This window comes from Meriones unguiculatus, chromosome 8, assembly GCF_030254825.1.
Source record: "Meriones unguiculatus strain TT.TT164.6M chromosome 8, Bangor_MerUng_6.1, whole genome shotgun sequence".
NCBI classification, from domain to species: Eukaryota; Metazoa; Chordata; class Mammalia; order Rodentia; family Muridae; genus Meriones; species Meriones unguiculatus.
This window is the reverse complement of record NC_083356.1, coordinates 53,017,458-53,045,417: the sequence shown is the minus strand read 5'-3', so window position 1 is coordinate 53,045,417 and position 27,960 is coordinate 53,017,458. Positions and strand designations below refer to the sequence as shown.

Here is a 27,960-nt window from a genome sequence, read left to right as displayed (position 1 = left end):
ATACTGAACAGTGTTTCATAATTCTGTATTCTTCTGACCTTACTTTTTCATACATTAGTTCCCACTTCATAAATAGCTTATATGAGATTATTTGACAGATATTTACATTTTGTAAAATACTTACCATAGCTTATTTTGTTGTGCATCAAGTAAGTTATTACTGAATAGCTACTATATTTCATATTTAATGAGAGATTAGAAATACACATGAAAAATACATATAATCATTCTCTTATACACATAGTGGATGAGAAAGATATGATACAAACAACTAATGGGTAGAATTGTCTAGCTAAAGCAAAATGTATGTGTGGTTATGTGGTGTCGGTGGTGGTGGTGGTGGTGGTGGTGTGTGTGTATGCATTGGGAAGTAAGAAAATACTAAGAAGAACAAATGTCACAGAGATTAAAATATATTTAGAAACAAGAACAAAAAAGTATGGTAATTGGGAATGAAAGCTCTGAGAGAAGAAAGAGGAAAAAATAGGGCTGAGCTGCAGATAAAAGTTACAGGAGTATGGAGTCCATATTTTGAAACTGTAATTATTTTAATCTGAGATCAACTATAATTTTTTAACTTTAACCAAAACTCACTTCAATAGGAATAAAAATAACAGTAACCACAGCTGGAAATGGACAAGAATAAAGATCAAGACTGGTAAATAGTTTATTCCAAACTATGAACCAGCTTATATTGTAACTACAAGGAGATAGTTTGTGAATATTTTAATCTCTAGAATCACATAAGTAACCCAGCATATCATTCACCTAGGTTGGTATACGTTTCTTATATACTAAAACAACACTTTTGCTTTATTAAATAAGAAGTTAGAGACAAGCAAACATACCAATTATCTAGCTCCTACCATACTCCTTTTTCATTCAGTCAAGAAAGTTCTGTAATAGTTGGCAGGTTAGTATTGATAACAAGTTGTCTAAATGTTGTGTTTTAAATAATTGTACTTCTATTGCTCTCCTTGAGGAGCTCCTGCCCTCAAGGGGAGCAATAGAACCAAAATGGCAAGGGGTCTTTTCTGAGACAAATACTACAACCAAGGACCATACATGGAGATAACCTAGAACCCCAGCACAGATGTAGCCCATGGCAGCTCAGTATCCCAATGGGTTCCTAGTAAGGGGAACAGGACTGTCTCTGACATGAACTCAGTGGCTGGCTCTTTGACCACCACCCCCTGAATGGGGAGGCAGCCTTGCCAGGCCACAGAGGAAGACAATGCAGCCAGTTCTGATGAGCCTTGATAAGCTAGGGTCAGATGGAAGGGGAAGAGGACCTCCCCTATCAATGGAATGGGGGAGGGGCATGGGAGGAGATGAGGGAAGGAGGGTGGGATTGGGAGAAGAAGGGGACTACAGCTGGGATACAAAGTGAATGAACTGTATTTAATATAAAAAAATAAAAATTTAATTAAAAAATAATTGTACTTCTAGATTGCCATCATTTAATTTGTTTCATATCTTTATTCCTCGCCTGCAAATTTTTTTGTTTATTCTCTTTATTTTTATTGTTTATTACTATTTATTCATTTTGTATCCTGCCTGTAGGCCCCTACCTCATGTCCTCACTGTTCCTCCCTCCCTCTCTTTTCCCACCTATGCCTCTCCTCTAGTTCACTGATACAGGAGGTGCTCCTCCCCTACTATTTAACCCTAGCTTATTAGGTCAAATCAGGACTGTCTGGATCCTTTTTCTTTGCGACCAAGTTAGGCCACCTTGCCAAGAGGGAGGTGATCAAACAGCCCGCCACTGAGTTTGTGTCACAGACAGACACTGCTCTCTTTACTAGGGCATGCACATAGGGACTGAGTTGCCCATGGGCTACATCTGAGGAGGGGGTCTATAGTCCTCTCCATGCATGGTGCTTGGTTTATTCATCACTCTCTGCAGGAAACCCTGGTCCCAGATTTTTTGGCTCTGTTTGTCTTCTTGTGGAGCTCCTGTCCCCTCCAGGTCTTTCTGTCTCCCACTTCTTTCAAAAGATTCCCTGCACTCTGCCCAAAGTTTGGCTATGAGTCTCAGCATCTGCTTTAATACCCTGCTGGGTGGAGTCTTTCAGAGGCTTTCCGTGGAAGGCTCCTGTCCTGTTCCCTGTTTTTTCCTACTCCAGATGCCTATTCTGTTTGCTCTTCTGAATAAGGATTAAGCATCTTACTTAGGGTCCTCCTTGTTGTTTAGCTTCTTTAGGACTATAGATTTTAGTATGTTTATCCTATATAATAATATGAGATCTATTGGCTTAAAATTTATTTTTATGAACTCATTACAGCTTCAAGAAAAAAAGAGAGTATTATCAATACTATTAAATTTTACCTTTTGAAGATGAAATTGACATGGAGGATCAAAAAATCAATGTACAACTAGTAAATATTTGGTGAATGACTGAGTTCAACACAATTTAAAGAAAAAGAGTAAGTTATGCCTGTGCATACTCACTTTCACACAATAAAGAAGGAGCTATTTAAACATTCAGGCTTGGTAGAAAGAGGTCTTAGAGGCCTAATCACCACCTGAAGAATAATTGATATTTGATGGTTGTGAGCAGAAAGAGAGTCAGTTTTTTGTTTGATGGATAATCATAGGTCACTCTCGCATAGTGCATGACCCCTCACCCAAGATCATATTAGCATCCTTGATTGAGTTCATATGTTTAAAAAATATACAAAATTGAAAGGGAACTGTGTTGTTATGGAGCCCAGGAGAAATCAGAGGGAGGAAACAGGAGATGGGTATGAAAAAAAATCATTGTATACATGTATAAAATTTTCAAACAAAAATTTAAAAATTAAAAAAAATCCATGTCTTGGTTTTCATATTTATAAAATGTATATAAAACTGAATGAATTAGAATGAAGAGAAAGACACATCATTTCAAAGAAAACTATATTTCTTGTCTGGTGAATATTAAAATCAGTATGACTACAGAAGTAATTTTTAAATTATAAGTCACATACCTTCCATATAAGGGATCCTTCCTCATCAAGATTGAAAACACCATCAACCTCCAGTAACAGATGAATAGATTCACTCTGGCTCTACACTGGTCAATTCTCTTTAAAATTGCTGAGATGCCTTACTGCTTTACAGAGATTTGTAATATACCAATATATATAATCCAGCAAAACATTTTATGGCCAGGCATAACAAATGCATATTCTTCAGTCCTAAAACTCTTAGCACAGCATTGCAAAATAAAGGCACAAAAATATTAATTTTCATTCTCAAAATGTTAAAAAATGTTAAATTTCTGAGGTCCTCTGAGAGTTACAATGTCTTTCTGGAGACATTGTAAGAAAACAATCATGGTTTGAAGAAGTTCATTAGTGCAAGAGAATCTTTGCCAACTATGTATCTAACAGAGGATTAATACATAGAATAAAGAACAAAAAAAAAAGGAATCAAGAACTTATACAAAACTATTTAAAATGAGTTGTATATATAAGCAGAGAATATTCTATATAATAAATAGAAATGTCTGAAAAACTTTTAAGAAGTGTTCATCTGGGGTCCACGGAAATGACCAAACATTCCAGGCTATAGCAAAGGCTATTGAGTATTCACCACAAATTGATGGTAATATTCCATTGCTGAATACAGCTCTTAGATAGGGTCATTGAATATTGGGAAGTCAACATAGAGCCTTCACACCTACTGACTAGTCTTCATGGTACTGGAATACATCTGCTCCCAGGCAGAGAACAAAGGTAACCAACAAATTAGCAACAAAACCTGTAATCTCCCTTTGTTCGTTGTCTGAAAGATATGATGGTGTGATAAAGGCACATGTTATCAGAACAAACAACCACTTTTTGATTGTCTTTAAGGACCCCTCCTGGAGGTGAAATCTGACACTGCTCATTTGGCCAAGAATCTGAGATATACCACATGGACTTGGGGGAAAACCAAATTTTATTGTTCTGCTAAAGGTCAAAGCAATGAACACACTCATTAACAATGGTCTGCTGTACTCATAGATTAGTGCCTTGCTCAGAAAAGCTTCCTTTTGAGGAAACAGGAATTAACACAGAAATCTACAACTTGACAGTGTTCAGAGAGTGAGAGATTTGGAAATACTCAGATCTAAATAGTATGTCTTCATCAAACTTGCATCCTCATAGATGTCTAGCCCAATCGTCATAAAAGATGATTTTTCCAGCAGTTCTTGGGAACAGATACAGAGACCTACAGCCAAAATAAGTAAGACCTGGGGGAACCAGGTGGAAGAAGGGAAGGACTGAAAGACCCAGAGTGGCCTAGACTACCAGGATAAAATGGCACACAGAATCAACTAAGCAGGGCTCACAGAGGTTCACAGAGACTGAAATGGCAATCATGGAGTCTGCATGGCTCTACCCTAGGTCCTCAGGATCCATACTGTGCTTGTTTCGCTTGGGTTTTTTGTGGGACTCCCAGCATCTAGAATAGGGGTGTCTCTGACTTTTTGCCTGCTTTCAGGACCCTTTACCTTCATTGTGTTGCCTTGTCTAGCCATGATATGAGGGTTCATGCCTAGTCTTACTGCGTCTTGTTATATCGTGTTCATTTGGTATACATGGGTGACCTGCTCTTTTCTGAAGGGAAACAAAGGAGCAGTGGATCTTGGGGAAAGGAAACATGTGGGATGAATTGGGAGGAGTGGAGAGAGAGGAAGCTACAACAAAGATGTAATAGATGAGAACAGAATAAATTTTTAAAAATAAGGAAGCTATTTATGATACCTCAACAATATCTGTGCTTGAACAAGACCTGGACAATGACAATACCAACAAATCTGCTGATGTAGATGCCAATCTACTTTCCCCTATACACATACAGGTTTCAAGGCTTTTACAGGAAAGAGGCACTCCCCTCCATCATCAGCATGTCCAATCTCACAGTCCCCTGCGAGGTCCGATATATGAGAGAAAAACCATTGCTGATTTGACTGCCTCTACAGGAACATTCAGAACAACATACCTATTGCTCAGTTCCAGAGGATGATAATAATATTCTACTCTTGTGCATCCCTCATTACTACTGCAGATTAACAAACTATGGGCCTAACTCCTGAGGTCTCAAATCAAATTTCCTATGGCAAATTGATGTCACCTATATCCCCCCAGTTAGGCAGACAAAAAATATGTCTTTGTTACCATTGACACATACTCATATTTAATTAGGCTACAATCAAAACAATAGCAAAATTAAAAAGCTTAACTCATCACATGCTTTCTCCCTCTGCTGTCATGAGCATTCCCCAGCAGATAAAATCTGACAATGACCCCACATTTACTAGCTTCCAATTCAAAACCTGTTCACAATGAAAAATTGCCCACCTACAAGCAGAATTTTAATTTAGAATATGGCTACTCAGGCAAGAGATCATATCCAAAGACCTTCTAGTTTTATAGTTTTATATTTTCAAGCTGCAATACAGACATGCCTTTTCAAACAAAAGACAGAGGCAAGTAGATCTCTGAGTTCAAGGCCAGCTTGGTATAGAGCAAGTTTATAGTAATGAAAAGCTTAGGTCTAGGAGTGATGGTACACACTTTTATTTTTTTGGTACACACTTTTAATCCCAGCACTCAGGAAACAAAAGCATACAGATCTCTGAGTTCTGTTCAAGCAGTGCAGTTCAGAGTGAGTTCAGAGGCTACATGGGTGAGTATGTATTGAGAATGAGTGAGTGTGAGAGAAAAATAAATAAAAAAAAACAAAAGGGAACTTATGTTATTCATGATACCTTAACAATATCCCTGCCTGAACAAGACTTGGACAATGATGATACCAAGAAATACATAAATAAATGAAAAACAACAACAACAAAAAACATGCTGGTATGGAAGCACAAAGCATATGGAGCCCCAACTATAACACAAAGAATTACATGCAACTAACGACTGCTGAGACAGGGAAACTTAATCTTCCCCAGGGATCAGCCCCTAAACAGTTACCCAATAACAAGTTGTCTGCACTTAAATAATATTCAGACAAGCAGTACTGAATGGACTGAGTATACATGTACATATATATGCATATACATCTATCTATCTATCTATAATGTACATGTGTGTGTCGTGAATTTGAGAGACGATGGGGGCATAGGAGAGGAGATGGAAGGGGAGGACATGGGAAGGAGGTTGAAAGATGAAAGAAAATGAGGACTGATGTAATGATATTTTAATCACAATTTTTATAAAATATAGAAAATATTAATTATTCACCATCAAACTAAGACAGTTTGATCCTTCACATAATGTATGTTCCAGTTACTGCTGAGGAGGATATGAAGGTCTATTACAAATATCACCAATGTAACATGGGTTTAAACTCATATTGTTTCTGAACTGAAAACAACATTATGTTTCTTTATTTGGGGCTTCATGAGAGAGGAAATTTGACCTGGGGTAGTAAACAATGGTAGACAAAGCAACTTTTGCAGTCACTGACAGAGCTGAGCGGTATAAGTAATGTCACCCAAATTTTAAATAGTCTGTTCACAAATTTTAGTCCACACTTTTCATGGACTGCTCTAGTTAGAAACTTTCATAGTTATGACTATTAAGAGAAATGATGCATAGAATAGCTCTTTTTACGATTTTTCAAATTCACAATTGATCTAAATCTCTATTCTCAAAAGAAGCATTTTGTTTGATATGTCATTCAGCTTTGAAACATCATTTTACTCTTTAACAACAACATGGAATCATTGTGTTCAGTGTTCCAGTATCATAGAAGATAGCTGTTATTTAAGTAAGTGCCTTGTTTGAGTATGCATATCTGGTTTCTAGCCTAATATATTTACTTCTTACAATTGCTTTAGAAATTGAATCTGGCCATATTTTTTGGTTATTTTTAATTCCCTATTTTCTTTGCAATCCAACATCTAACCCAATTCCAGAAAAAAAAATGCCACATTTATCCATGTCTATTCAAGTGAGCTATTAGAGGCTGTTAGAAAAAAGAACACAGAACATGGGCAGATTGCCATTTTTTTTCTCCAATCAAAAAAAAAAAGCATAAGTACATAACCTTTTTGCTACATAAGACATACCATTCCTAATACATGATAAAAATAATGTTCTTTCTTTCTTACAAACTCTAAGACCTGTGTTAGTTCAATGATGACTCACTTTGGATCAAGTGTAATCATCTGTAGATATGAGAAAGGTCTTGTGGGGCATTGATAATTATGTACTGAGTTTAATAATTTTTAGTAGTATCGTTTTTTACATTATCTACAGTTGATTTAAACAGTTTCATTTGAAACCCAGTAAACGTTCTGGAATAAATACTTATTAAATTGTAAAGAGGGTGGAAAATAGATACATTCATATGCATATATTTATACACGCACATCACATTTTGGAGATAACCTGTTAATGTGAACCACAGGAATATTTCTGTAGTGCTTAAGTCACAATTGTCATTTCTGTAACTCATATTTGAGATAAAAACCTGCTTTCTCTCTGGATAAGAAGACTGTCAGAAAGAGGAGTGAATACTAATCCTAGGCTTTAAGCATAAGAGGAGAATCTTCCCTGAGGAAGAAGAATGAGAAAAAAAAAATACCTTAATTAATTCTATGGAGAAGGAATCACAGAAAGCAATGCAAAGAAGGGTTTTGGGAGCTTTCGGGATTATCACAGGAAAATCCCAGTGTCTGTTGCATGGATAGACATCCTTTTACCCACATGGGTAATTGAAGGTATTGTGATGCAGCACTGAGTCCATTAAGGTCTGGAACAAAGGCCTCTGTTCTTTATGGTTGAGTTTCCTTGCCCATTAGCAGGTAACAGAGGACATTAGCAGTGACAGTGTTTTATTTGCAGTGCTCTAGTTCTGCTCTCTATTCATTCATCACCACAGCTTGTGGGTGATTTGCAGTAACATGCTATAGAGATCATTGCCTAATCACTTTAACCCACTGTGAATATTCAAAACTAAAATAAAAAATTGATATCTGCTGTCAGTTTGAAGCTGACTTATAGCTGATAGAAATTGTCTTCTATTAATATAAGCATTTTTACTAAATATCAGACTAGGAAATTAGTTGGCATTATTGAAGAAAAATGTACACAAGATCTTGCTATAATAGAATTATAGAACCAGAACACTGTTTAGGCCATACCACTTCAGCAAGCTTGTTCTATGTCACCTAGCATGAATGAATACTATACCCATACCAATTATATATATATATATATATATATATATATATATATATATATATACATGTAGACATTCCTTCTATCTAGGAAAACCAAACACATGCTGAAATACCCAATCATAAAATTACTCTAATTTGTGGGCAGCAACTAATCCACAAAAAAAAATTACACTTCTTTGAATCATTCCTCTAAGCCATCTCACACAGTTCAAAGCCTTTTACACATCTTCCTCCAACAGTTTTTGAGATGCTAAAGTGTCCATCATTGGTTCATTGTCTCATTAATTACAGTAAGTCAATAAACTCAAACCTTATTAATTAAAGCTATGCTGATAATGATCTTTGGCTAAAAAGGCCCATATGACAAAACAAAATAGAACAAGTAGGAATGAGTATATGAACACAGAAAAATATCAAGGTATAACATTATTATTGACGAGACATTTATACATTAATTGCTGGTTTGATTTTTAGCAATCTAAATAATAGTAATGGTATTTTGTTTTGCTTATACAAATTACATCTATGTAGTTATGTATTTAGCTCCACAACTTCATTTTACACACACACACAAGCACACATGCACACACACATAAACACACAGAATGATAATAGCCACATTCTCTGTGCACCTTGAACGTCTAAATATGAAACATTTATAAACTGGATGTTCTATCTCTATTGCTTTTGCTCTCTCTCTCTCTCTCTCTCTCTCTCTCTCTCTCTTTCAACTGAAATATGGACATTTCTTTACCTTTTATAAGACAATGGGGTCATAATGTTAAAAAAATTCTAAAAATAGTTATAAAATATTTTATAAAATGTGTCCTCACATCTACAGAAGCCTCTCTTTTAATATTTTTTAATTTTTATTAATTACACTTTACTCACTTTGTTGCCCCCCATTAACCCCTTCGTCTTCCCTTCCCAATCCCACCTTCCCTCCCCCTTCTCCACGCATGCCTCTCCCCAAGTCCGCTGATAGGGTGGTTTTCCTCTCCTTTTTTTAAGATAAAAACTTTATATAGTGAATGCTCTTTCCAAACACAGCATTAATTATGTAAAATTATATATGCCTTAAAAGATGGCCAGTAGGCCACTGAAGACAACACTACACTGAGTTTTGAACACGGAGAAGTGGAGCTGGTGCCTTCAACATTATGGGCTAGTGTTCTTTTACCTGAAGGTATTCTGCATACTATCAAAGTAAAAAATAAGCACCAATCTAAATGAAACTCTGTGATCTACAGTAGTACAAGAAATGCTAGTGTAATGGTGCCAACAAATCTTGTAGAAGTAACTAACCAATGTCTTATTTGTATTAAGGCCTGCTCCATAGGATGGGCCTCATACTTGAGGTTAATTTGCTGACCAAGAAACTAAAACTAGTTAGAATGACTCCTAATGACACTCTGCACATAAATCAGGATCTTGTTCAGCAAACATTAGGGAAATTTCTCCTGCAGTTGATGGAAACTAATACAGAGACCCATAGCCAAACAATATGCAGAGAGTGTGAGAGACATTGGAAAATTCGTGCACAAATGGGCTATCTCCATCAAAAGCCACCAGTCTCCAGGAACTTAGAGAATATTGTGGAAAAGGAGTAAGAAGAGAGTGTAAAAGCCAGATGGATGGAGGACACCAAGAAAACAATGTCTTCTAAATCAAGACATTTGACACACAGAGACAGAGACAGCATTCACAAAGCATGCATAAGTCCATGCCAAATGGGACCTTGGAGCTAAAAGTAAAATTGTGCACATGCTCCCATCCTTAATCCAGAAGCTACCTCCAACTGATAATTAGTTGCTAATGAAGACTTGGTTTTCTCTGACACTCTCATTGTGGGAAACAAACTACTTTTAAGTGTAGGCCGCATGCACAGCAGTATTTGGAACACAATATGATAAAATGATGACATTGTGTGTGTGTGTTTCCCCTTTGTGTATATAATATGGCTTTTGATTCTGGGTTTTCATGATATTCCAGAGTGTCTAACTGTTGATCTAAACACAGGCTATTGGTTTTAGGATGTTTCCATTTCTTTTTAGGCTGATTTTTTTTCTAATTTCTGAGTATAAAATAATCTCAGTTTTTCATAGAAGACCATCTTACAGAGCACACAGTGGCTCCTCTTATCTGTGGCTAGAATTCCATACACTTATGAAAATGTACATATGAAAGGTTATATAATAAATGAAAAGTATGTCAGTCCCTGCATTTGTATTAGTTTCTGTATACTCGGAGGGGGGTTCTTTTCCTTTTCTTTTTTTATCACATTATTATTATATTCTATCATATCACATCATATTATTATCTCTTAAAAGCCTGTTTGTTTTCTAGTTATACACAGAAAGGGGGTTGATCTGGTTGGGATGGGAAGTAGGAAGGATCTGGTAGGAGAGGAGGGAGGAGAAAATTTATTTGGAATATTTTATATGAAAAATCTATTACAATTAAAAAGATAAGTGGATCAAAGACCTCAACATAAAACCAGACACATTAAATCGGCTAGAAAAAAAAAGTGGGGAATACCCTAGAACTCATTGGTACAGGAGAGAACTTCCTGAACAGAACACCAACAGCACAGGCTCTAAGAGCAACAATCAATAAATGGGACCTCATGAAATTGAAAAGTTTCTGTAAAGCAAAGGACATAGTCATCAAAACAAAGCGACTGCCTACAGATTGGGAAAGAATCTTCACCAACCCTTTATCTGACAGAGGACTCATATCCAGTATATATAAAAAACTAAAGAAGCTGAAAAGCAGCAAACCAAGTAATCCACTTAAAAAATGGGGAACAGAGCTAAACAGAGAACTCTCTGTAGAGGAACATCGAATGGCAGAGAAGCACTTGAAGAAATGCTCAACCTCATTAGCCATTAGGGAAATGCAAATCAAAACAACCCTGAGATTTCACCTTACATCCATCAGAATGGCCAAGATGAAAAACTCAAGTGACAACACATGCTGGAGAGGTTGTGGAGAAAGGGGAACCCTTCTCCACTGCTGGTGGGAATGTAAACTTGTACAACCACTTTGGAAAGCAATCTGGCACTTTCTCAGACAACTAGGAATAGCACTTCCTCAATATCCAGCCATACTGCTCCTAGGCATAGATCCAAAAGAGGCTCAAGTACACAAAAAGGACATTTGCTCAACCTTGTCTGTAGCAGCTTTATTTGTAATAGCCAGAAGCTGGAAACAGCACAGATGCCCCTCAACTGAAGAATGGATGCAGAAATTTGGTACATCTATACAATGGAGTATTACTCAGCAATGAAAAATAAGAAAATCATGAAATTTGCAGGTAAATGGTGGGACCTGGAAAGGATCATCCTAAGTGAGTTGTCCCAGAAGCAAAAAGACACACACGGTATATACTTACTCATATAAACATACAACATAGGATAAACCCACTAAAATCAGTACATCTAAACAAACTAAGCAAAAGAGAGGACCCTAACTAAAATGTTCAATCCCCATCCTGAAAGGCAAAGAGGATGGACATCAGAAGAAGAAGAAAACAGGAAACAACCTAGGAACCTGCCACCGAGGGCCTCTGAAAGCCTCTGCCCTGCAGACTATCAAAGCAGATGCTGAGCCTGATGACCAACTGGCGGGCAGAGTGAATGGAATTCTATGTAAGAAGTGGGAAATAACAAGAGCTAGAGAGGACAGGAACTCCACAAGGAGAGCAACAGAACAAGAAAATTTGAACACAGGGAACTTCCCAGAGACTCATACTCCAACCAAGGACTATTCATGGAGATATCCTAGAACCCCTGCACAGATGTAGCCCATGGCAGTTCAGTGTCCAAGTGGGTTACATAGTAATGGGAAGAGGGACTGCCTCTGACATAATCTGATTGGCCTGCTCTTTGATCACCTCCCCCTGAGGGGAGAACAGCCTTACCAGGCCACAGAAGAGGACAATGCAGCCATTTTTGATGAGAACTGATAGACTAAGATCAGAAAGAAGGAGAGGAGAACCTCCCCTATCAGTGGACTTGTGGAAGGGCATGCATGTAGAAAGGAGAGGGAGGGTGGGATCGGGAGGGGAGGAAGGAGGAGCTTATGGGGCGATACAAAATGAATAAAGTGTAATTAATAAAAAATTAAAAAATAATAATAAATTAAAAAAAGAAAATAAAAAAGATATTACTGACATACTACATTTTTAAAAACAGTATCACTATACAATCAATTCATTTTTTTTGACAAAATGTTTTGTCTCTGACATGAACTCAGTGGCTGGCTCTTTGATCACCTTACTCTCAGGGATGGAGCCTTGCCAGGCCACAGAGGAAGATAAAGCAACCAGTCCTGATGAGACCTGATAGGCTATGTTCAGATAGAAGGGGAGGAGGACCTCCCCTGTCAGTGGACTAGAGGAAGCGCATAGAGAGAGAAGAGGAAGGGAGGGTGGGACCAGGAGGAGACGAGGGAGGGGGCTTCAGCCTGGATACAAAGGAAATAAATTGTAATAAATAATAAATAAAAAGAAAAAAGAAAAGAAAAAAATGTTCTAATCATATAAAAATGAATAATGACAATTCCTAGCTAGTATGACAGTAGTCTTTCTCTATTACTTGAGGAACATTTAGAGCACAGTTAATACTCACAGCCACAGTTTACTCTATACCAGATAAGTAGTACATTTCTATGCATATATTTACATGATAAAACAATGTGTATTAAGAAAAACAGATTAATAGCACTAAATAATGCTACGAAATCCAATAATTATAAAATACCCTATAATTTATTTAATTTTTATGGATTAATTCTGGGGATTTTTCATTTATTATGAACTGAGTACAATAGACTATGCTTACATGAAACCATGAAATTCTAACCACAGATAAGAAGGAATCACTGTCTTCTATATAGAAGATGGTCTTCTATAGAAAAATGAGATTCTTTTCAACTCAGATATCAGAAAAGCGAAAATAGCCTGAACAACAAACTGAAAGATCCTAAAACCAGTATCTGTGTTAAAATCGACAAGCACAAAATTTCAGTTCTGTACTTTCTATCTTCCCTCAGCATAAGCCAAATTCCACAGTCATTTTTGATAGAACAGTGGCCAAACCACATTGTGTAAAGCATACAGAACACAAAGCTATCCAAACCCCTGCACTACTTAATCAGAGCCTGTCACTCAAAATTATAGAGGCACTGAACATCTGGAGGTCAAGTTACATAAAAGAAACATTTCTGTAAAAATGAGGTAAATGCAATACATTTTAGCTATATTGTTTTTATTTCTTATAAAAGAAATCCTCTAGCAAGGTGATGGTGGCACATGCCTTTAATCCCAGTACTAAGAAGGCAGAGCCAGGTGGGTCTCTGTGAGTTTGAGACTAGCCTGGTCTACAGAACTAGTTCGAGAACAGCCAGGGCAAAAGAGACAAAACACGTTTTAAAAGTCAAAAATACATATATACATACATACATATATATATATATACATATATATATACATACATACATACATACATAAATCACTCTTTGAAGACTGAAAGACCAATTTCTACTTATGTTCTATATATAGATACAATATGTTTACTGCTTCTATACTTTACTCTTGATTATTTAAATTTTGATTAACTTTTAAAATTAGTTAAACAGATGTAATAATGTTCACATGTAAACTAGCAATGAATAACATGTAGAAAACACCTATTATCCAAACATACTATTTTCAGTGAATGGTGGCTGTTAACATTAATGACCATACAAAGTCACTGTCTGCAACAGCTGCCCCTTAAAAATAGGTTTTATATAGTTTACACTCAAGATGTCATTGCATAACAAATATTTTCACTTTTTTTTTATTATCATCCAACTTCATTTTGAAGTGTATATGAAAAAAGGCTCTTACTGTAGGAAATTCTGGTTACTGTAATGGAGGGGAAAAGCAAAAACATTTCCTCAAATGAAAAGAAAATATCTCAGGTGAAGTGCCTTTTCTATTATTTTCATTATGTGTAAGCTTCATTTAGTAAAGCTATTTATGAATGTTATTCTTCATCTGAAAAACCTTAGGATGGTGATATTTTATAGAAGATATAGGGCTGGATATATCTCATAACAGAACAGAGTAGAGAAGGGGGGAACACAAATTTCATTTCAAGAATCCTAAAATATAGTAATAGGTAAATCCTAAATGATGAATATGAACTTAAGAAAACATAAAAATCTTAATGAGACCTGATAGGCTAGGCTCAGATGGCAGGAGAAGAGGACCTCCCCTGTCAGTGGACTGGGGAGGGGCATGGGAGGAGAAGAGGAGGGAGGGCAGGATTGTGAGGTGCCAGTGCTCAGGGAGGAGGCTACAGCTGAGATACAAAGTGAATAAACTGTAAATCCTAAGTCAGTGTATTCTACTATATATACCTGACTCAAACTCTAGCTAAAAACTCAAGGAAAACGTAGTTTATGAAGATACATGAGTACATTTCCATGTACGCGGACTCTTAAACCCACATTTGTATTCTATGTTCATTTGCACAAACATTTTGTCATCCATGTGCTTCCAGAGTACTTGCATGCCTGACATTGATTTCTCTGGCAATGTTTTTAGATGGTTTCTTCAATTTTGTAAGAAGGTTGAAATCTCCACAGGTTTTTCTTATGCACAGTCAGAATCCATCAAGATATACTACTTTCTACTTAGTACTTATTCAGGAATAACTATATTGGCAACAATATTCTTTTGTTATACCAAAAGTATAAATGTGTATAATATAATTCAACAAACAATTCATTCTTTTATTTTCATCATTAATGGTTCTCACGTTATGATTATCTCGCAAGAAAATTATGTATTGTTTGAGATTGGTTATGGCTATATGCTCCCAGCACCACGGTTGCTACAGACCCAAAATGTGTCTGGAGACCATCTCACTTTCTAAGTAGTTATGCTCCAGTGTAAGTGCAGCCCTGATATCTAGAGTCATTATGGGGAAACTTGCTAGATATCACATAACTGCTACGTAAATATTCTCCAGGTGGTGTACCATATAGTCAGTTCTCATTTTCCCCAGTCCATATGACTGAAGTGTGTTGAAGTCCATCATAGCATAAACTTTAAGCATTTAATATATCATTACTATGCATTAAACTATGACACACTAAGTCATATACTAATATAATGGGCAAGGCATTGTTCTTTGTCCAGCTTTTAAGAAAACTTACAAATTTAATTAAGTAGATTAATTGGTCCTTTGAAATGTTTTAACTTATTTTGACAATATTATGTAAAGCAGGATGGGTTTTTTTTAAGACCATGGTCATAGTACATAAGACATGCAATTATTATAAATAAATATCTCTTATTTAGAATGAATATAACTAATTTGAAGCAAACAAATATAAAAGGAGATTTTGGGGAAACATATAATACCTTCTCAAAAAGTTAATGTTCTGAAAGTAGGACCCAGAACAATTCTGTATAACCAAATGAAACTGAAGCTCCATAAGTAATTTCACAGGGATAAAAGCTATGAACTTAATGATCTGGAATCATCATCTAAAACTGTAAGATTCTTACACTATATGGTTTGAAAAACTGAGAATAAATGAATGAGTAATGCGATCCAGAGCATAAAGATATTAGATGTTAATTTTAGAAATATTCACAGCAGGTTGACTAGATTAAACATTTTTGTTGTTGTTGTTCAGAGAATCTATTGCTGTCTCCAAATTACATGCAGTAAAATAAGAACAGCTGGTTCTCTTTTATTGGTTTCCATGCAAAATGATTATTTTCCACTGGGTAATTACTGACTGATTTATTTCCTATATCCATTTGCTCACACGTTAATGTCCCTAAGTACTTAGAGTAGGTCACAGTTTGCAAGTAAATGTGTTTGAAATGCATAAGTTACACTGATGATCAATGTGTCAGACTTTTTAATACATTTTCAATCATTGTATAAAGATATATTACATTCAATTTTCCAGGACAATTTAAATGGAACCAAATGAAATAGAAACACTTAGATAATACCAACCATGATAACTGAGCACAAAAAAGCCACTTGTTGTGAAGTCACTGTGGAATTTGATTAGAATTTGATTTGAAGTGCTGTATACTGATTCCAATGCAGTATTGCCACTGAATTGACCAATCTGGGGAGAATTTTGGTCAGGTCCATCCCTATTAGACAAAGGTTGGGGTAGGAGAGAAAAATACTGATGTTTTGAATGTATTTTTAAAAAGGTGATGCATATAATCACATATCATTACATTAAGAGAAAAGTAAAATAGTCTTTGAATCAAAATAATATTGGTATACCATGCACCTACACACATAATGACATGCTAAAATATGAAACAAAAATGGTTTATGTTCTACCCAAACAAAATGCACTCAAAATAACTGTAATAAATTAGCGGATTTTAGTTTCAACAGGTATTCAGAATCACTTAAAGTTGTGATGTCTTCTGTTTCTTTGACAGCAATCTTGATAATTAGACTGTTAAAATTAATGCTTCTACAACACACGCAGTATTTATTTCTGTAATTAATTCAAAGAATGTCTTTATATTTTAACAGTTACTCCGTCTAATACAATAATCGTATAATTATTTTGCTGTACAATACTTTATTATGACAAGAATTTAATAGCCATATAATAAAATTATGATCTGAATAGATGATCTTAAATTTTACCAGATTTTATAAATAGAAGATGTTCTTAAATATACTCTGGCAATTGCCTGCTTTATGCATTTCCTAATAATGCCGTCACATCTTTTCTTTTGCCCATGAGGCTTTTGCTACTTCATATATTCTAAAATCTATTTATTATATATGTCTTATTCTGAAAAAAAATAAATCTCACAAAAAATATACAGCCTCCCTCAATTACCATGTTAGTGGAATTATCTGATGGTAATTTGTAATAGAAAACCATGGTTTATTTTCATCGTGACCTTATTTTCATTCATAATTTAATCAACTAAAAGAAAAGCACTGACTTACCATACAGTAATGAAGTCATATATGGGTTCTGTTTGAAGAACAGTGAAATTGATGTAGATTCCATTCCCAGGGGGCACTCTTACCAGCCAAAAGCAGTCTTGGAAGTTTGGATACTCATCAGGATACCCAGGAGAGTAAATGGTACCATTCATTGCAGTTATATTCCCACCACAAAGAGCTATGGAAAGTAAGAGATAGCATTTTTTAAAATAACAAGCTTGTACTAATGAATGACAAAGCTATCATACATTTCCGGCAGTTATAGGACATCTATTTTGTTTTACCTTAGTTGGAAAGAATGTAAAATGTATAATCATTTTTCAAATAATTTCCACATGAGGTCTATGGCATATTTGTTTCTCTTGGTGATCACAAGGTTCATTACTCATTTAAAATATTATGCATCAATGGACACACAACTTTTCTCTCATATTATGTATATATAAGGCCTATACATATTTGATATTTTTTAATTTTTATTAATTACAATTTATTCACTTTGTAGCCCCTGGTAGCTCCCTTCCTCCTCTCCTCCCAATCCCACCTTCCCTGCCCCTTCTCCATCCATGCCCCTCCCGCAGTCCTCTGATGGGGAGGTCTTCCTCCCTTTCCTTCTGATCCTAGTCTATCAGGTCTCATCAAAACTGGCTGCATTGTCTTCCTCTGTGGCCTGGTAAGGTTGTTCCCCCTTAAGGGTGAGGTGATCACACAACAGGCCAATCAGTTCATGTCAAAGAGAGTCCTTATTCCCATTACAATGGAACCCACTTGGACACTGAACTGCCATGGGCTATATCTGTGCAGAGATTCTAGGTTACTTCCATGAATGGTCCTTTGTTGGAGCATCAGTCTCAGAAAAGACCCCTATGACTGGATTTGATTTTTAAATGTTTTAACAGTATTTTTATAGACTGGGAAGTCAAATTAACTAGCTGTATCTTGATTTATCTGCTTACAGTACTGATGTTGAAAATATGAACACCCTCCCCCACTCACACATAAAAAAGTTCTAATGTGTCTAAATTGTTAACGGTTTATATTCTCAGTGGAAGGTCAATATTGTTGCTATTAATATAATTTGTATTCAATGTGGGTTTGTTTTTGTTTTGTTTTTGTTTTTTTTTTCTTTTCAGGTTATTAAAAAAAATCCTCAACTAAAAATAAAACCACACTATCATTCTATAGAGAATAAGACAAGTAAAAATGCCCCCCAACAAGAAGTGCTAACAAATGACATCATCTAAAATGTAATTTCCTTTTAAAAGCATACCTTCACACCTTGGCAGTGGATGGTTCCAATTGCGACTAACTCCATGAAGACAGGTGAGAGCTGAGTTGCCAATTAATGTGTATCCTGGGAAACATTCAAATGAAATGGTTTGGCCCACAGTAAAATCATTTCCAATTACAAACCCATTTCGAAATGGACGAGGATCAGGACAGCTTTGCAACTGATAGGCTGGGAAAAAAATGAGAAAGAACATTTTTTTTCCTGAATTTTATAGACCATAAATTTCTAACTTAGCAATCAGTAGGACACTGTTTAGGTTAGTTATTGCGTAAATAGTAATCTGGGCTTACGGTAACAGCTATCAGAGGAAGAGAATGGGAGTTTTTTTCTCATCTGTAATTTTCATATTTAAAATAATAATTTATAAAAAAGCATCAACTGACTTACACGCTGGTGCAATTTTTCTAAATTATGAACATGAATAGGGATGCAAATTCTTCCTACAGCCACAATTTTAATCGAAAATAATATGATCCTCTAAATAGAATGTAACTGCTTCTTGGTTATGCCACTTGTGCATAGAAAAAAAAAAAAACTACACACATGTAAGCCTAAATTTCTGTCTCTTGAATTTTAAAATATTTTCTCAAATAAACAACCTGAAATAACTCTTCTAAACTTTAAATTTTGATTACTGTGAGTTTTTAATACTTAGACGCATGTTTTTAATTAAGATAATGTTGTATATTTGTCATTGATTGCAGAGCCATCGTAATTTCCTTCCAAACTATATGTGCTTTGTAAGCAGTATTGAATACATTTTATAATTATGAACGTCATAAATTTCTAAAGCTATTTGAAGCTTTGTCATTAAGAGTTGGCAGTTCCTACACTGTGATTCATATCCATTGGTAGCATAAGTCTCAAGGGACCCAATACACTTCCAGCTATGTCCTGCACCAGGCACTCACATGGTTCACATATGTACAGGTAAGCAAAATATTCATAAACACAAAGTAAATCTTCAATTATATGTCTAGAGTATATCACACAATGGCTCTGGGTTTTCTAGTAGCCCAGAAGAGAAAAAAAAATATTTATCTATTTTGAAATAATTAATTTCTTCAAGATTAAAGCTAGTTTTATATTTCATGGAGATCATGAAGTGTTCTATTGGTGTGGGCATCTAACATAATTCAATAAGCAATACAAAGACCCCATTTCCAAGACATACTTCTAAAAATAACGCAGATTCATGGTATCTTTAATAATTAGGCAGATATGCAACAGAATTTTAACATTTCCATCCCTTTCATTCATTATAACCATTTTGTTTAAATACCATTTTAGATTTATAAGAACAGAAGTAATATAAAATAATAAGTAAATATGTTGAGTAATTATTCATGATATATATAATGATATATACTTTACAATAATTTTAAAACATGAAATTCAACTTGAGTTTTCTATAATATACTACCCATATCTGTTTTATGCTAATGGAGAAATGAGCAGAGGGCCTACACTGCACTAGCTTAAACAGGGATTTTCAGGAATTGGGTCAGGCTCAACTTCAACGTAAAACCTTCCTCAATGGAAATAAAGACACTGTTCAACATCATTTAATGTTTTCATGAACATAGGTCTAATGTAATACAGCCATCAATATGTTTATTTTAAATCATTCTGGCAATACAAACAAACAAAAGTGATTATGCATTATCATTATGTATTATATACTATTATTTTATTATATGTATGCCTTAAACATAAACTTATCTTAAAATAATTTCATGTATACAATGGAATACTACTCAACTATTAAAAACAAGAAAATTATGAAATTTGCAGACAAATGGATGGAAGTAGAAAAGATCATCCTGAGTGAGGTAACCCAGAAACAGAAAGACACAGACAGTTTATACTCACTTATAGGAGGATATTAGACATATAATATATGAGAAATACACAAAATCTGTAAGACCTAACGATAATTCTAAATGCTAATATGCCCATAGGGAGTGTTCTTTAATCTGAATCAGAATGGCAAACAGGATAAACACCAGAAGCAGTGGAATTGAAGAAAGAAGTTGGGAGCCTACTATAGAGGGTTCTCTATTGAAGAAAGAAGTTGGGAGCCTACTATAGAGGGTTCTCTATTGAAGAAAGAAGTTGGGAGCCTACTATAGAGGGTTCTCTGAAAGGTTCCACCCAACAGAGGATCAAAGCAGATGCTGAGACTCACAGGCAAATTTTGGGCAGAGCATAGTGACGCTCATGGAAGAAGACAGGGTGGGGATAGAAGGACATGGAGGGGACAGGAGCCTCACAAGAATACCAACAAAAATATAAATCTGAACCTAGGGGGTCCTGCAGAGACTGATGAACCAACCAAGGACCATACATGGAGAGGACCTAGAACCCCTGGAAAGATGTAGCCAAATGACAGCTCAGTCTCCATGTGGGTTCCCAAGTATGAGGAGCAGTGGCTTCCTCTGTCATGATTTTGGTTGCCTACTCTTTGATCACTTGCCCCTGGAGATGTGGTCTTAACGTGCCACAGAAGAAGAGGATATAGGCAGTCCTGATGAAACTTGACAGGCTATAGGCAGATGGCAAAGGAGGAGAACTCTGCCTTTTAGTGGACTGGGGGAATGGGACAGAGGGGAAGCAGAAGGGAGGGTGGGACAGGGAGGTGTTGAGGGAGGGGGCTTCAATCAGGAAATATAATGTGAAAAATAAATAAAATTAAAATAAAAAATAAGTTTATGTGTAATGTAAGATGAATGACTTTTCAACATTCAGCTTCATTGTAAATTAAAAATTTATTCACAACATCTAGCTTTCAATTCTTAAATTATTTTGTCTTAATTTAATTATTATTTTGAAAAACTAAAACTTGAATTTTAGGGAGAGATCCAAGATGGTGGCATGGATCATACACTGTGTCTGATCAGCAGGACTGCACACGAACCAACAAACAAAACTGTGGGCTCCAAAACACCAGCAACTATATTTCTCAGGGAACAGGAAACACCACTGTGAGGTAAACAATTGGGTTCTACCAGATAACCCCAAGAGAAGTTTCTGGCTTCCTGAAGGCAAGCAGTCTGCAGAGGCTAACCACATGCCTGCATGCTGTGCTCACCAACAAGTGAATACCTTTTGGGTACTGGAGTTGGGGGCAGGGCATGTACCTCCAACCTCAGGTCTCCTGACACCTGTGAGCCACAGAAACAGTGCAAAGCTCAATCTGTCCCACTAGGGAGAACAACCAAACTTTTGGGGTCCCTGGTTCTCCAAGATGGCTGTGTCCAGCAAACACAGTGTCTGAGCACAGTGGCTGGACAATTGCAGATTATTAACCACAGATCAAGAAAACCAGTGAGTGGACAGCTGTTTCCTGGACTTCCCCTGGTCAGAGGAGAGCCCCTCGGCTCCTGAGAAGTTGAGTTAGTCCATAGGATCATATATCTGAGGAGAACCACAACAATTCCCTGAGAACCACCCACCAGTCAATGACCATACCCACATATTTGAGGAGGGCTCCTGCAGGAACAACTAGCTTCTTGTTCAGAGCTCTTCCTACCCTGCCCCACCTTGCCCCCTCCAGGACTCCACTGGACACCAGAAACTACCAGCCAAAGCCAGAAACAACCAGATGGCTAAAGGCCAGCTTAAAAACACAAGAACTAAAAGCCAAAGCAACATGTCATCTCCAGAACCAAGTTATCCCAAGGCAAGCAGCCTTGAATATCTTAACACAACTGAAACACAAGACCTGCAATCTATGCTTATGAAGATGATAACAGAGGAAACAAATAAAATCTATAAAGAAATACAGGAGGATGCAGTCAGATTGAAGCCATTAAAGAGGCCTACAAAGAAGAAATGAATAAATCACTCAAAGAAATAGAGGAAAAACAAATAGGTGAAGGAAATTAATAAATTGGTTCAATATCTGAAGATGGAAATTGAAACAATAAAGAAAGCACAAACTGAGGCAATCCTGGAAATAGAAAATGTAGAGAAGAAAACAGGAACTACAGAAATAAGCTTCTTCAACAGAATTCAAGAGATGGAGGAAATAATCTCAGATGTAGAAGATACAATGGAAGAAATTGATGCATCCATCAAGGAAAAATGTTAAATCTAAAATAATCCTGACACAAAACATCCAAGAAATTAAGGAGACCATGAAAAGACTAAACCTAATAATAGTAACATCAAGATACTTCATGTAGTTTTTGGTTACTGTTGTTTTTTCATAGCTGTAGTGAAGGGTGTTGTTTCCCTAATTTTATTCTGAGCACGTTTGTCTTTTGTATACAGGAGGGCTACTGGTGTTTTTGAGTTATTTTTGTATCCAGCCAGTTTGCTGAAGATATTTCTCCTCTGCTGCAGAAGTTTCCTGGTAGAATTTTTGAGTCACTCATATCATCTGTGAATAAAGATACTTTGACTTCTTTCTTTCCAATATGTATTTCCTTGATCTCCTTTAACTGTCTTATTGTTCTGGCTAGGACTTCAAGTACTATACTGAAGCGATACAGAGAGAGTGGGCAGACTTGTCTTGTCACCGATATCAGCGCAATTCATTTAAGTTTCTCTCCATTTAGTTTGATGGTGGCTATAGGCTTGATGTTCATTGCACTTACTATGTTTTAGTATGTACCTTGTATGCCCGATCTTTCCAAGACTTTGTACATCAGTGAGTGTTGGATTTTGTCAAATGCCTTGCTGGCATCTACAGAGATGACCATCTGAATTTTTTTCTTTTTGAAATTTTAAGGGGAACAGAGGATGCCTCTGTCATGAACTCAGTTGCCTGTTCTTTGATCACTTGCCCTTGGCAATATAGCCTAGCCAGACCCCAGAGGAAGAGGATCCAGGCAGTCCTGATTATGTGTTTTTTTTTTTCTTTCAGTGAATTTATATGGTGAATTACATTGATGGATTTTTGTGTATTGAACCATTCTTGCATGCCAGGATGAAGCCTCTCACAAAACTAAAACTGGACCTCAACAATGCCAAAAATAACAAAAAGCCTACACACACATGGAAACTGAACAACTCCCTACTCAATGACAAATGGCTCAGGGAAGAAATAGAGAAAAAAAATTAAGGGTTCCCTAAAATTCGATAAAAACATAGGTATAATATACCCAATCTTATGGGACACAATGAAAGCAGTGCTAAGAGGAAAGTTCATAGTACAAAGGAGCTTCATGAAAATATTGGATACTTCCCAAACAAGCTACTTAATGGCAAACCTGAAAGCACTAGGAAAAAAAAAAAGAAACAAACACACCCAACAGGAGTAGATAAATGGAAATATTCAAACTTAGGGCAGAAATCAATAAATATAAAACAAAGAGAATAATTCAAACAATCAACGAAACCAAGACATTCCATTTACCAAAGTTGAATCAACATCAGATAAATGATTTAAATATTCCTACATCCCCTAAGGAAATAGAAGCAGTCATCAAAATCTCCCAACTGAAAGAAGCCCAGGGCCAGACAGGTTCAGTGCAGAATTCTACCAAACCTTCAAGGAAGAGCTAATACCAATATTCTTCAAACTAATTCACAAAATAGAATTGAAAGGAACATTATCAAACTCATTCTATGAAGCCACAGGACTAAACAGAGAATTCTCAACAGAGAATTTTGAATTTCAGAGAAACATTTAAATAAAAGCTCAACATCGTTAATTGTCAGAGAAATGCAAATCAAAATGACTAAGATTGCATCTTATACCCATTAGAATGCTAAGATAAAAAACTCAAGGGACAGCACATGGTGGTGAGAATGTGGAGAAAAGAGGACACCCCTCCATTGCTGGTGGAATTTCAAACTTGTATAACCACTTTGGAAATCAATCTGTTGTATTTTCAGACAATTGAGAACAGTGTTACCTCAAGACCCAATTAGCCCACTCTTGAGCATATACTTGAAAGATGCTCAACCATACAAGGACATTTGCTCAACAATGTTCATAGCAGCTTTATTCATAATAGCCAAACCTGGAAACAAACTAAATGTCCCTCAACTGAGGAATGGATACAGAAATTGTGGTACATTTACACAATGGAATACTACTCAGCTATTAAAAACAAGGAAATCATGAAATTTTCAGGCAATTGGATGGAACTAGAAAAGATCCTGAATGAGGTAACCCAGAAGCAGAAAGACATGCATGGAATATACTCACTTATAAGCAGACATTAGCCAAATAATACAGGATAACCATAATAAAATCTGCAGACCTAAAGGAGCTAAATAACAAGAAGGACCCTAGGGAAAATGCTTAATTCTCATTCAGAAGGGCAAATAGAATAGATACCAGAAGCAGTTAAAGAGAGGAAACACGACAGGAGCCTACCATAGATATCCTCTAAAAGACTCCACCCAGCAGATTGAAGCAGATGCTGAGGCTCACAGCCAAACTTTGGAAAGAGAGCAGGGAATCATAAGAAAGAGTGGGGAAATAGACCTGAAGGAGACAGGAGCTCTATTAGAAGATCTATAAAGCTAACAAATATCAGTCCATGTGTCCTGCAGGAACTGATGCATCAACCAAGGACCATGCATAGAGAGGACCTAGACACCCTGCTCAAGCGTGGCCCATAGGCATCTCAGACTCCATGGGGGTTCACTAGTAAGAAAACAGGGGCTGTTTCTGACATGGACTCTGTCACCTGCTCTTTGATCACTTCCCCTTAGCCACAGAGGAGTCACAGAGGAAGAAGATACAAGCAGTCCTAAAGAGACTTGATAAGCTGGGGCCAGATGGTAGTGAAGGAGAATATTTTTTCTGAGGACTAGGAGAGAAGAATAGGGGAAAGAGAGAGGGAGGGTGGAACCATGAGGAGATGAGGAGGGGCCCCATTGGGATGTACAATGAATAAATTACAAAAAAGAAAAATTCAAACTTTTTTCTTGTCAGTATTTTGAGCTAGCAGAAAATGAGGTGAGTGCATGATTTTTAAAAATCTTCCTAACTCAGGCTTGCTTGCTTTAGCTTCTTTTATCTTCTAAGTCAACTATAATATGCTCATATGACAATAAATATCCCCTGGCATGATATCCAAGGTCTTGCCTATGCTTACCAATCTGCTACTATGAAACTAGCCCTGGTTAGAGTACTTAAATGCAGTACTTTTGTGGAATTTTATAATTCATCTTACCTTGATACACAATATGAAATCCCTGTTTGTTCTGGGAGTAGTCACTGTGAAAATACAAACTTGTTTCATGGGTTGTGCTAAACAGGGAAGATGGTATTTGAGGACCACTAAGCCGTCCAATAACAGTACTAGTTTCTGAAGATCCACTCCGTACCTCCAAGTAATCATGGATTGTTTCTGTAGAAAAATTTACAAACTGGAGATGTACACCTAAAAAAGGAAGAGCAAATACAGTGCTGCTTCATATTTACCCATGTTACATACATGTATAAAGAGCAACACAAACACTCAAATTTGCATCTGTGTACTTAGATGTGTTTCCATTTATTTCAAAAAGCATAGTCACAAGATATGTGCATGGTGGCACATGATCGTGATACTGGGGAGAGGGAGGGTCAGGGTTAGGGGTGCAGGACTTCCCAGGGGGTGTATTGAGTCCAAGGCCAACTGAGGGTAATAATACCACAAAACAAAACAAAATATTACAACTTTTCTTGTCTTTGCAAAAGTCTTAGCTTTACTAAAGTACTTCTCTGAGCACTTGCTCATTGTTATATTCTTAGGCTTAATAAATATTAGATTAAAATATTAGCCATTTTTTATTTATTATAATTTATTCAGTTTGTATCGCTGCCACAGCCTCTCCCTCTTCTCCTCCCATGCCCCTTCCTTAGTCCACTGATAGGGGAAGTCCTCCTCCCCTTTCCTCAGACCTTAGCCTATGAGGTCTCAGGTCTCATCAGGAGTGGCTGCATCATCTACCTCTATAGCCTGGTAAGGCTGCCCCACCTCAGGGGTTAGTAATCAAAGAGCAGGCCACTCAGTTCACACAGGGACAGTCTCTGTTCCCCTTACTAGGGAAACTTGTATATTGAGCTGCCATGGGATACATCTGGCAGGGGTTCTAGGTTATCTCCATACATGGTCCTTGATTGGAGAAACAGTCTCAGAAAAAACCCCTGGGCCTAGAATTTTTCTGTTCTGTTGCTCTTTTGGGGGTGCTCCTGTCCCCTCCAGATCTGTCTATCTCCTGCTTCTCTCATAAGATTCCCTGCACTCTGCCCGAAGTTTGGCTAATACTATTTTGTAGATGTAAATTCTGAATTACTTACAAAGATAATGTGATAAATTCAATAATTGCCATAAACAAAATAGCTTATCTGTATACTGCTTGCTTGTGATAAGAAACCAGTTACAAACCTAATGTCGTATGAACTTTGTGTAAGATTTACCGTGTTGCATTTTTCTAACACAGACAATTTGCACAGACACATTCCACATATCCTTATAGCCATCCTCACTCTGGGAACAATTCAAATGAAATAACCTTGGTATGTCAAACAGCAATCAGTACGTCCATGGTATGTATGTGTATATATATATATATATATATATATAATCACATTATATATATATATAAATATTGTTTGTGAATTAGAAAGGATTTTTTGCCATTTTTAGCAGCATAGATTAAATATGATCTTAGAGGACCTTATAATAATTGGAGTCAACCTAGCCTGGGAATATACAGGTCACATGGTCTGTGAAATTGAGAATCCTGAAGTAGTGAATTCAAACAACAGAGAGTAAAGAGTTTGTCCAAAAATCTAGGGTAGAGAACATCATATCATGTTCTTAAAATTGCTAAGAAAATACAATTTTAACTGCTCCCACTATCAAAAACCAAAGCCTTGAAAATGAGTTAACAAACATCAAGTTGGTTGGTTTACCCATTCCACAATATATTCATAATTTAAACATCATTTTACACATATTTAATATTTATGTATCACTTAAAATAAAAGACGAAAGAAACCCCCCATATCTTTAATTTATCAAGTAGTCTGTGCAAAATATATTTTGCTGAAAGAAATATTACTCAAGTAGTATTCTTCAATATACGTTATTTCATATATTCATAAATGAAATATCAACTTGTATATCTTTATATGCTTATTGAACATATATACTTTTTCTTATGAATGCATTAATAAACACTGAAATGCATTTTATATACATACCAAACCCAATGGGCAGCTTTATTGTCCATGTGCAATCTAAGCTGCTGGGGTAATTTCCAGGAAAACCAGGACTGAGGATTACACCACTGAAATCTGACATTGCTCCACCACACTGAGCTGTAAAACAATGGAATTCTCATGTAAATCAGAATTATGGAATATGTTTCTGCATTTAAAAGGTACTGAAATCATTTTAAGTCTTTAAAAAGCTTGTAAGGTAATACTATTTGACAAAATTAAATAGAGTCCAAATTCTTTTAGCAAATGCTAGTTAATTGGTAATTTTTTTTCTAAAATAGCAAGAAATGCATAAGGACTCAGAAAGAAACAAATTGCAACTTA

General features: G+C 36.2%; 1 protein-coding gene across 1 annotated transcript in view; it reads right to left on the bottom strand.

Moving 5' to 3' along the window:
- The window catches only part of Csmd3 (CUB and Sushi multiple domains 3), a 1,323,831-nt gene that overhangs the window by 101,004 nt on the left and 1,194,867 nt on the right, over nucleotides 1-27,960 (bottom strand). The window contains exons 41-45 of the mRNA XM_060389430.1: nucleotides 27,619-27,735; nucleotides 25,598-25,807; nucleotides 18,441-18,629; nucleotides 17,171-17,348; nucleotides 16,196-16,341 (exon numbers count right to left, since the gene is read on the bottom strand). Coding sequence (XP_060245413.1) covers nucleotides 16,196-16,341; nucleotides 17,171-17,348; nucleotides 18,441-18,629; nucleotides 25,598-25,807; nucleotides 27,619-27,735 — 840 coding nt within the window. The remainder of the gene's footprint in view (nucleotides 1-16,195; nucleotides 16,342-17,170; nucleotides 17,349-18,440; nucleotides 18,630-25,597; nucleotides 25,808-27,618; nucleotides 27,736-27,960) is intronic.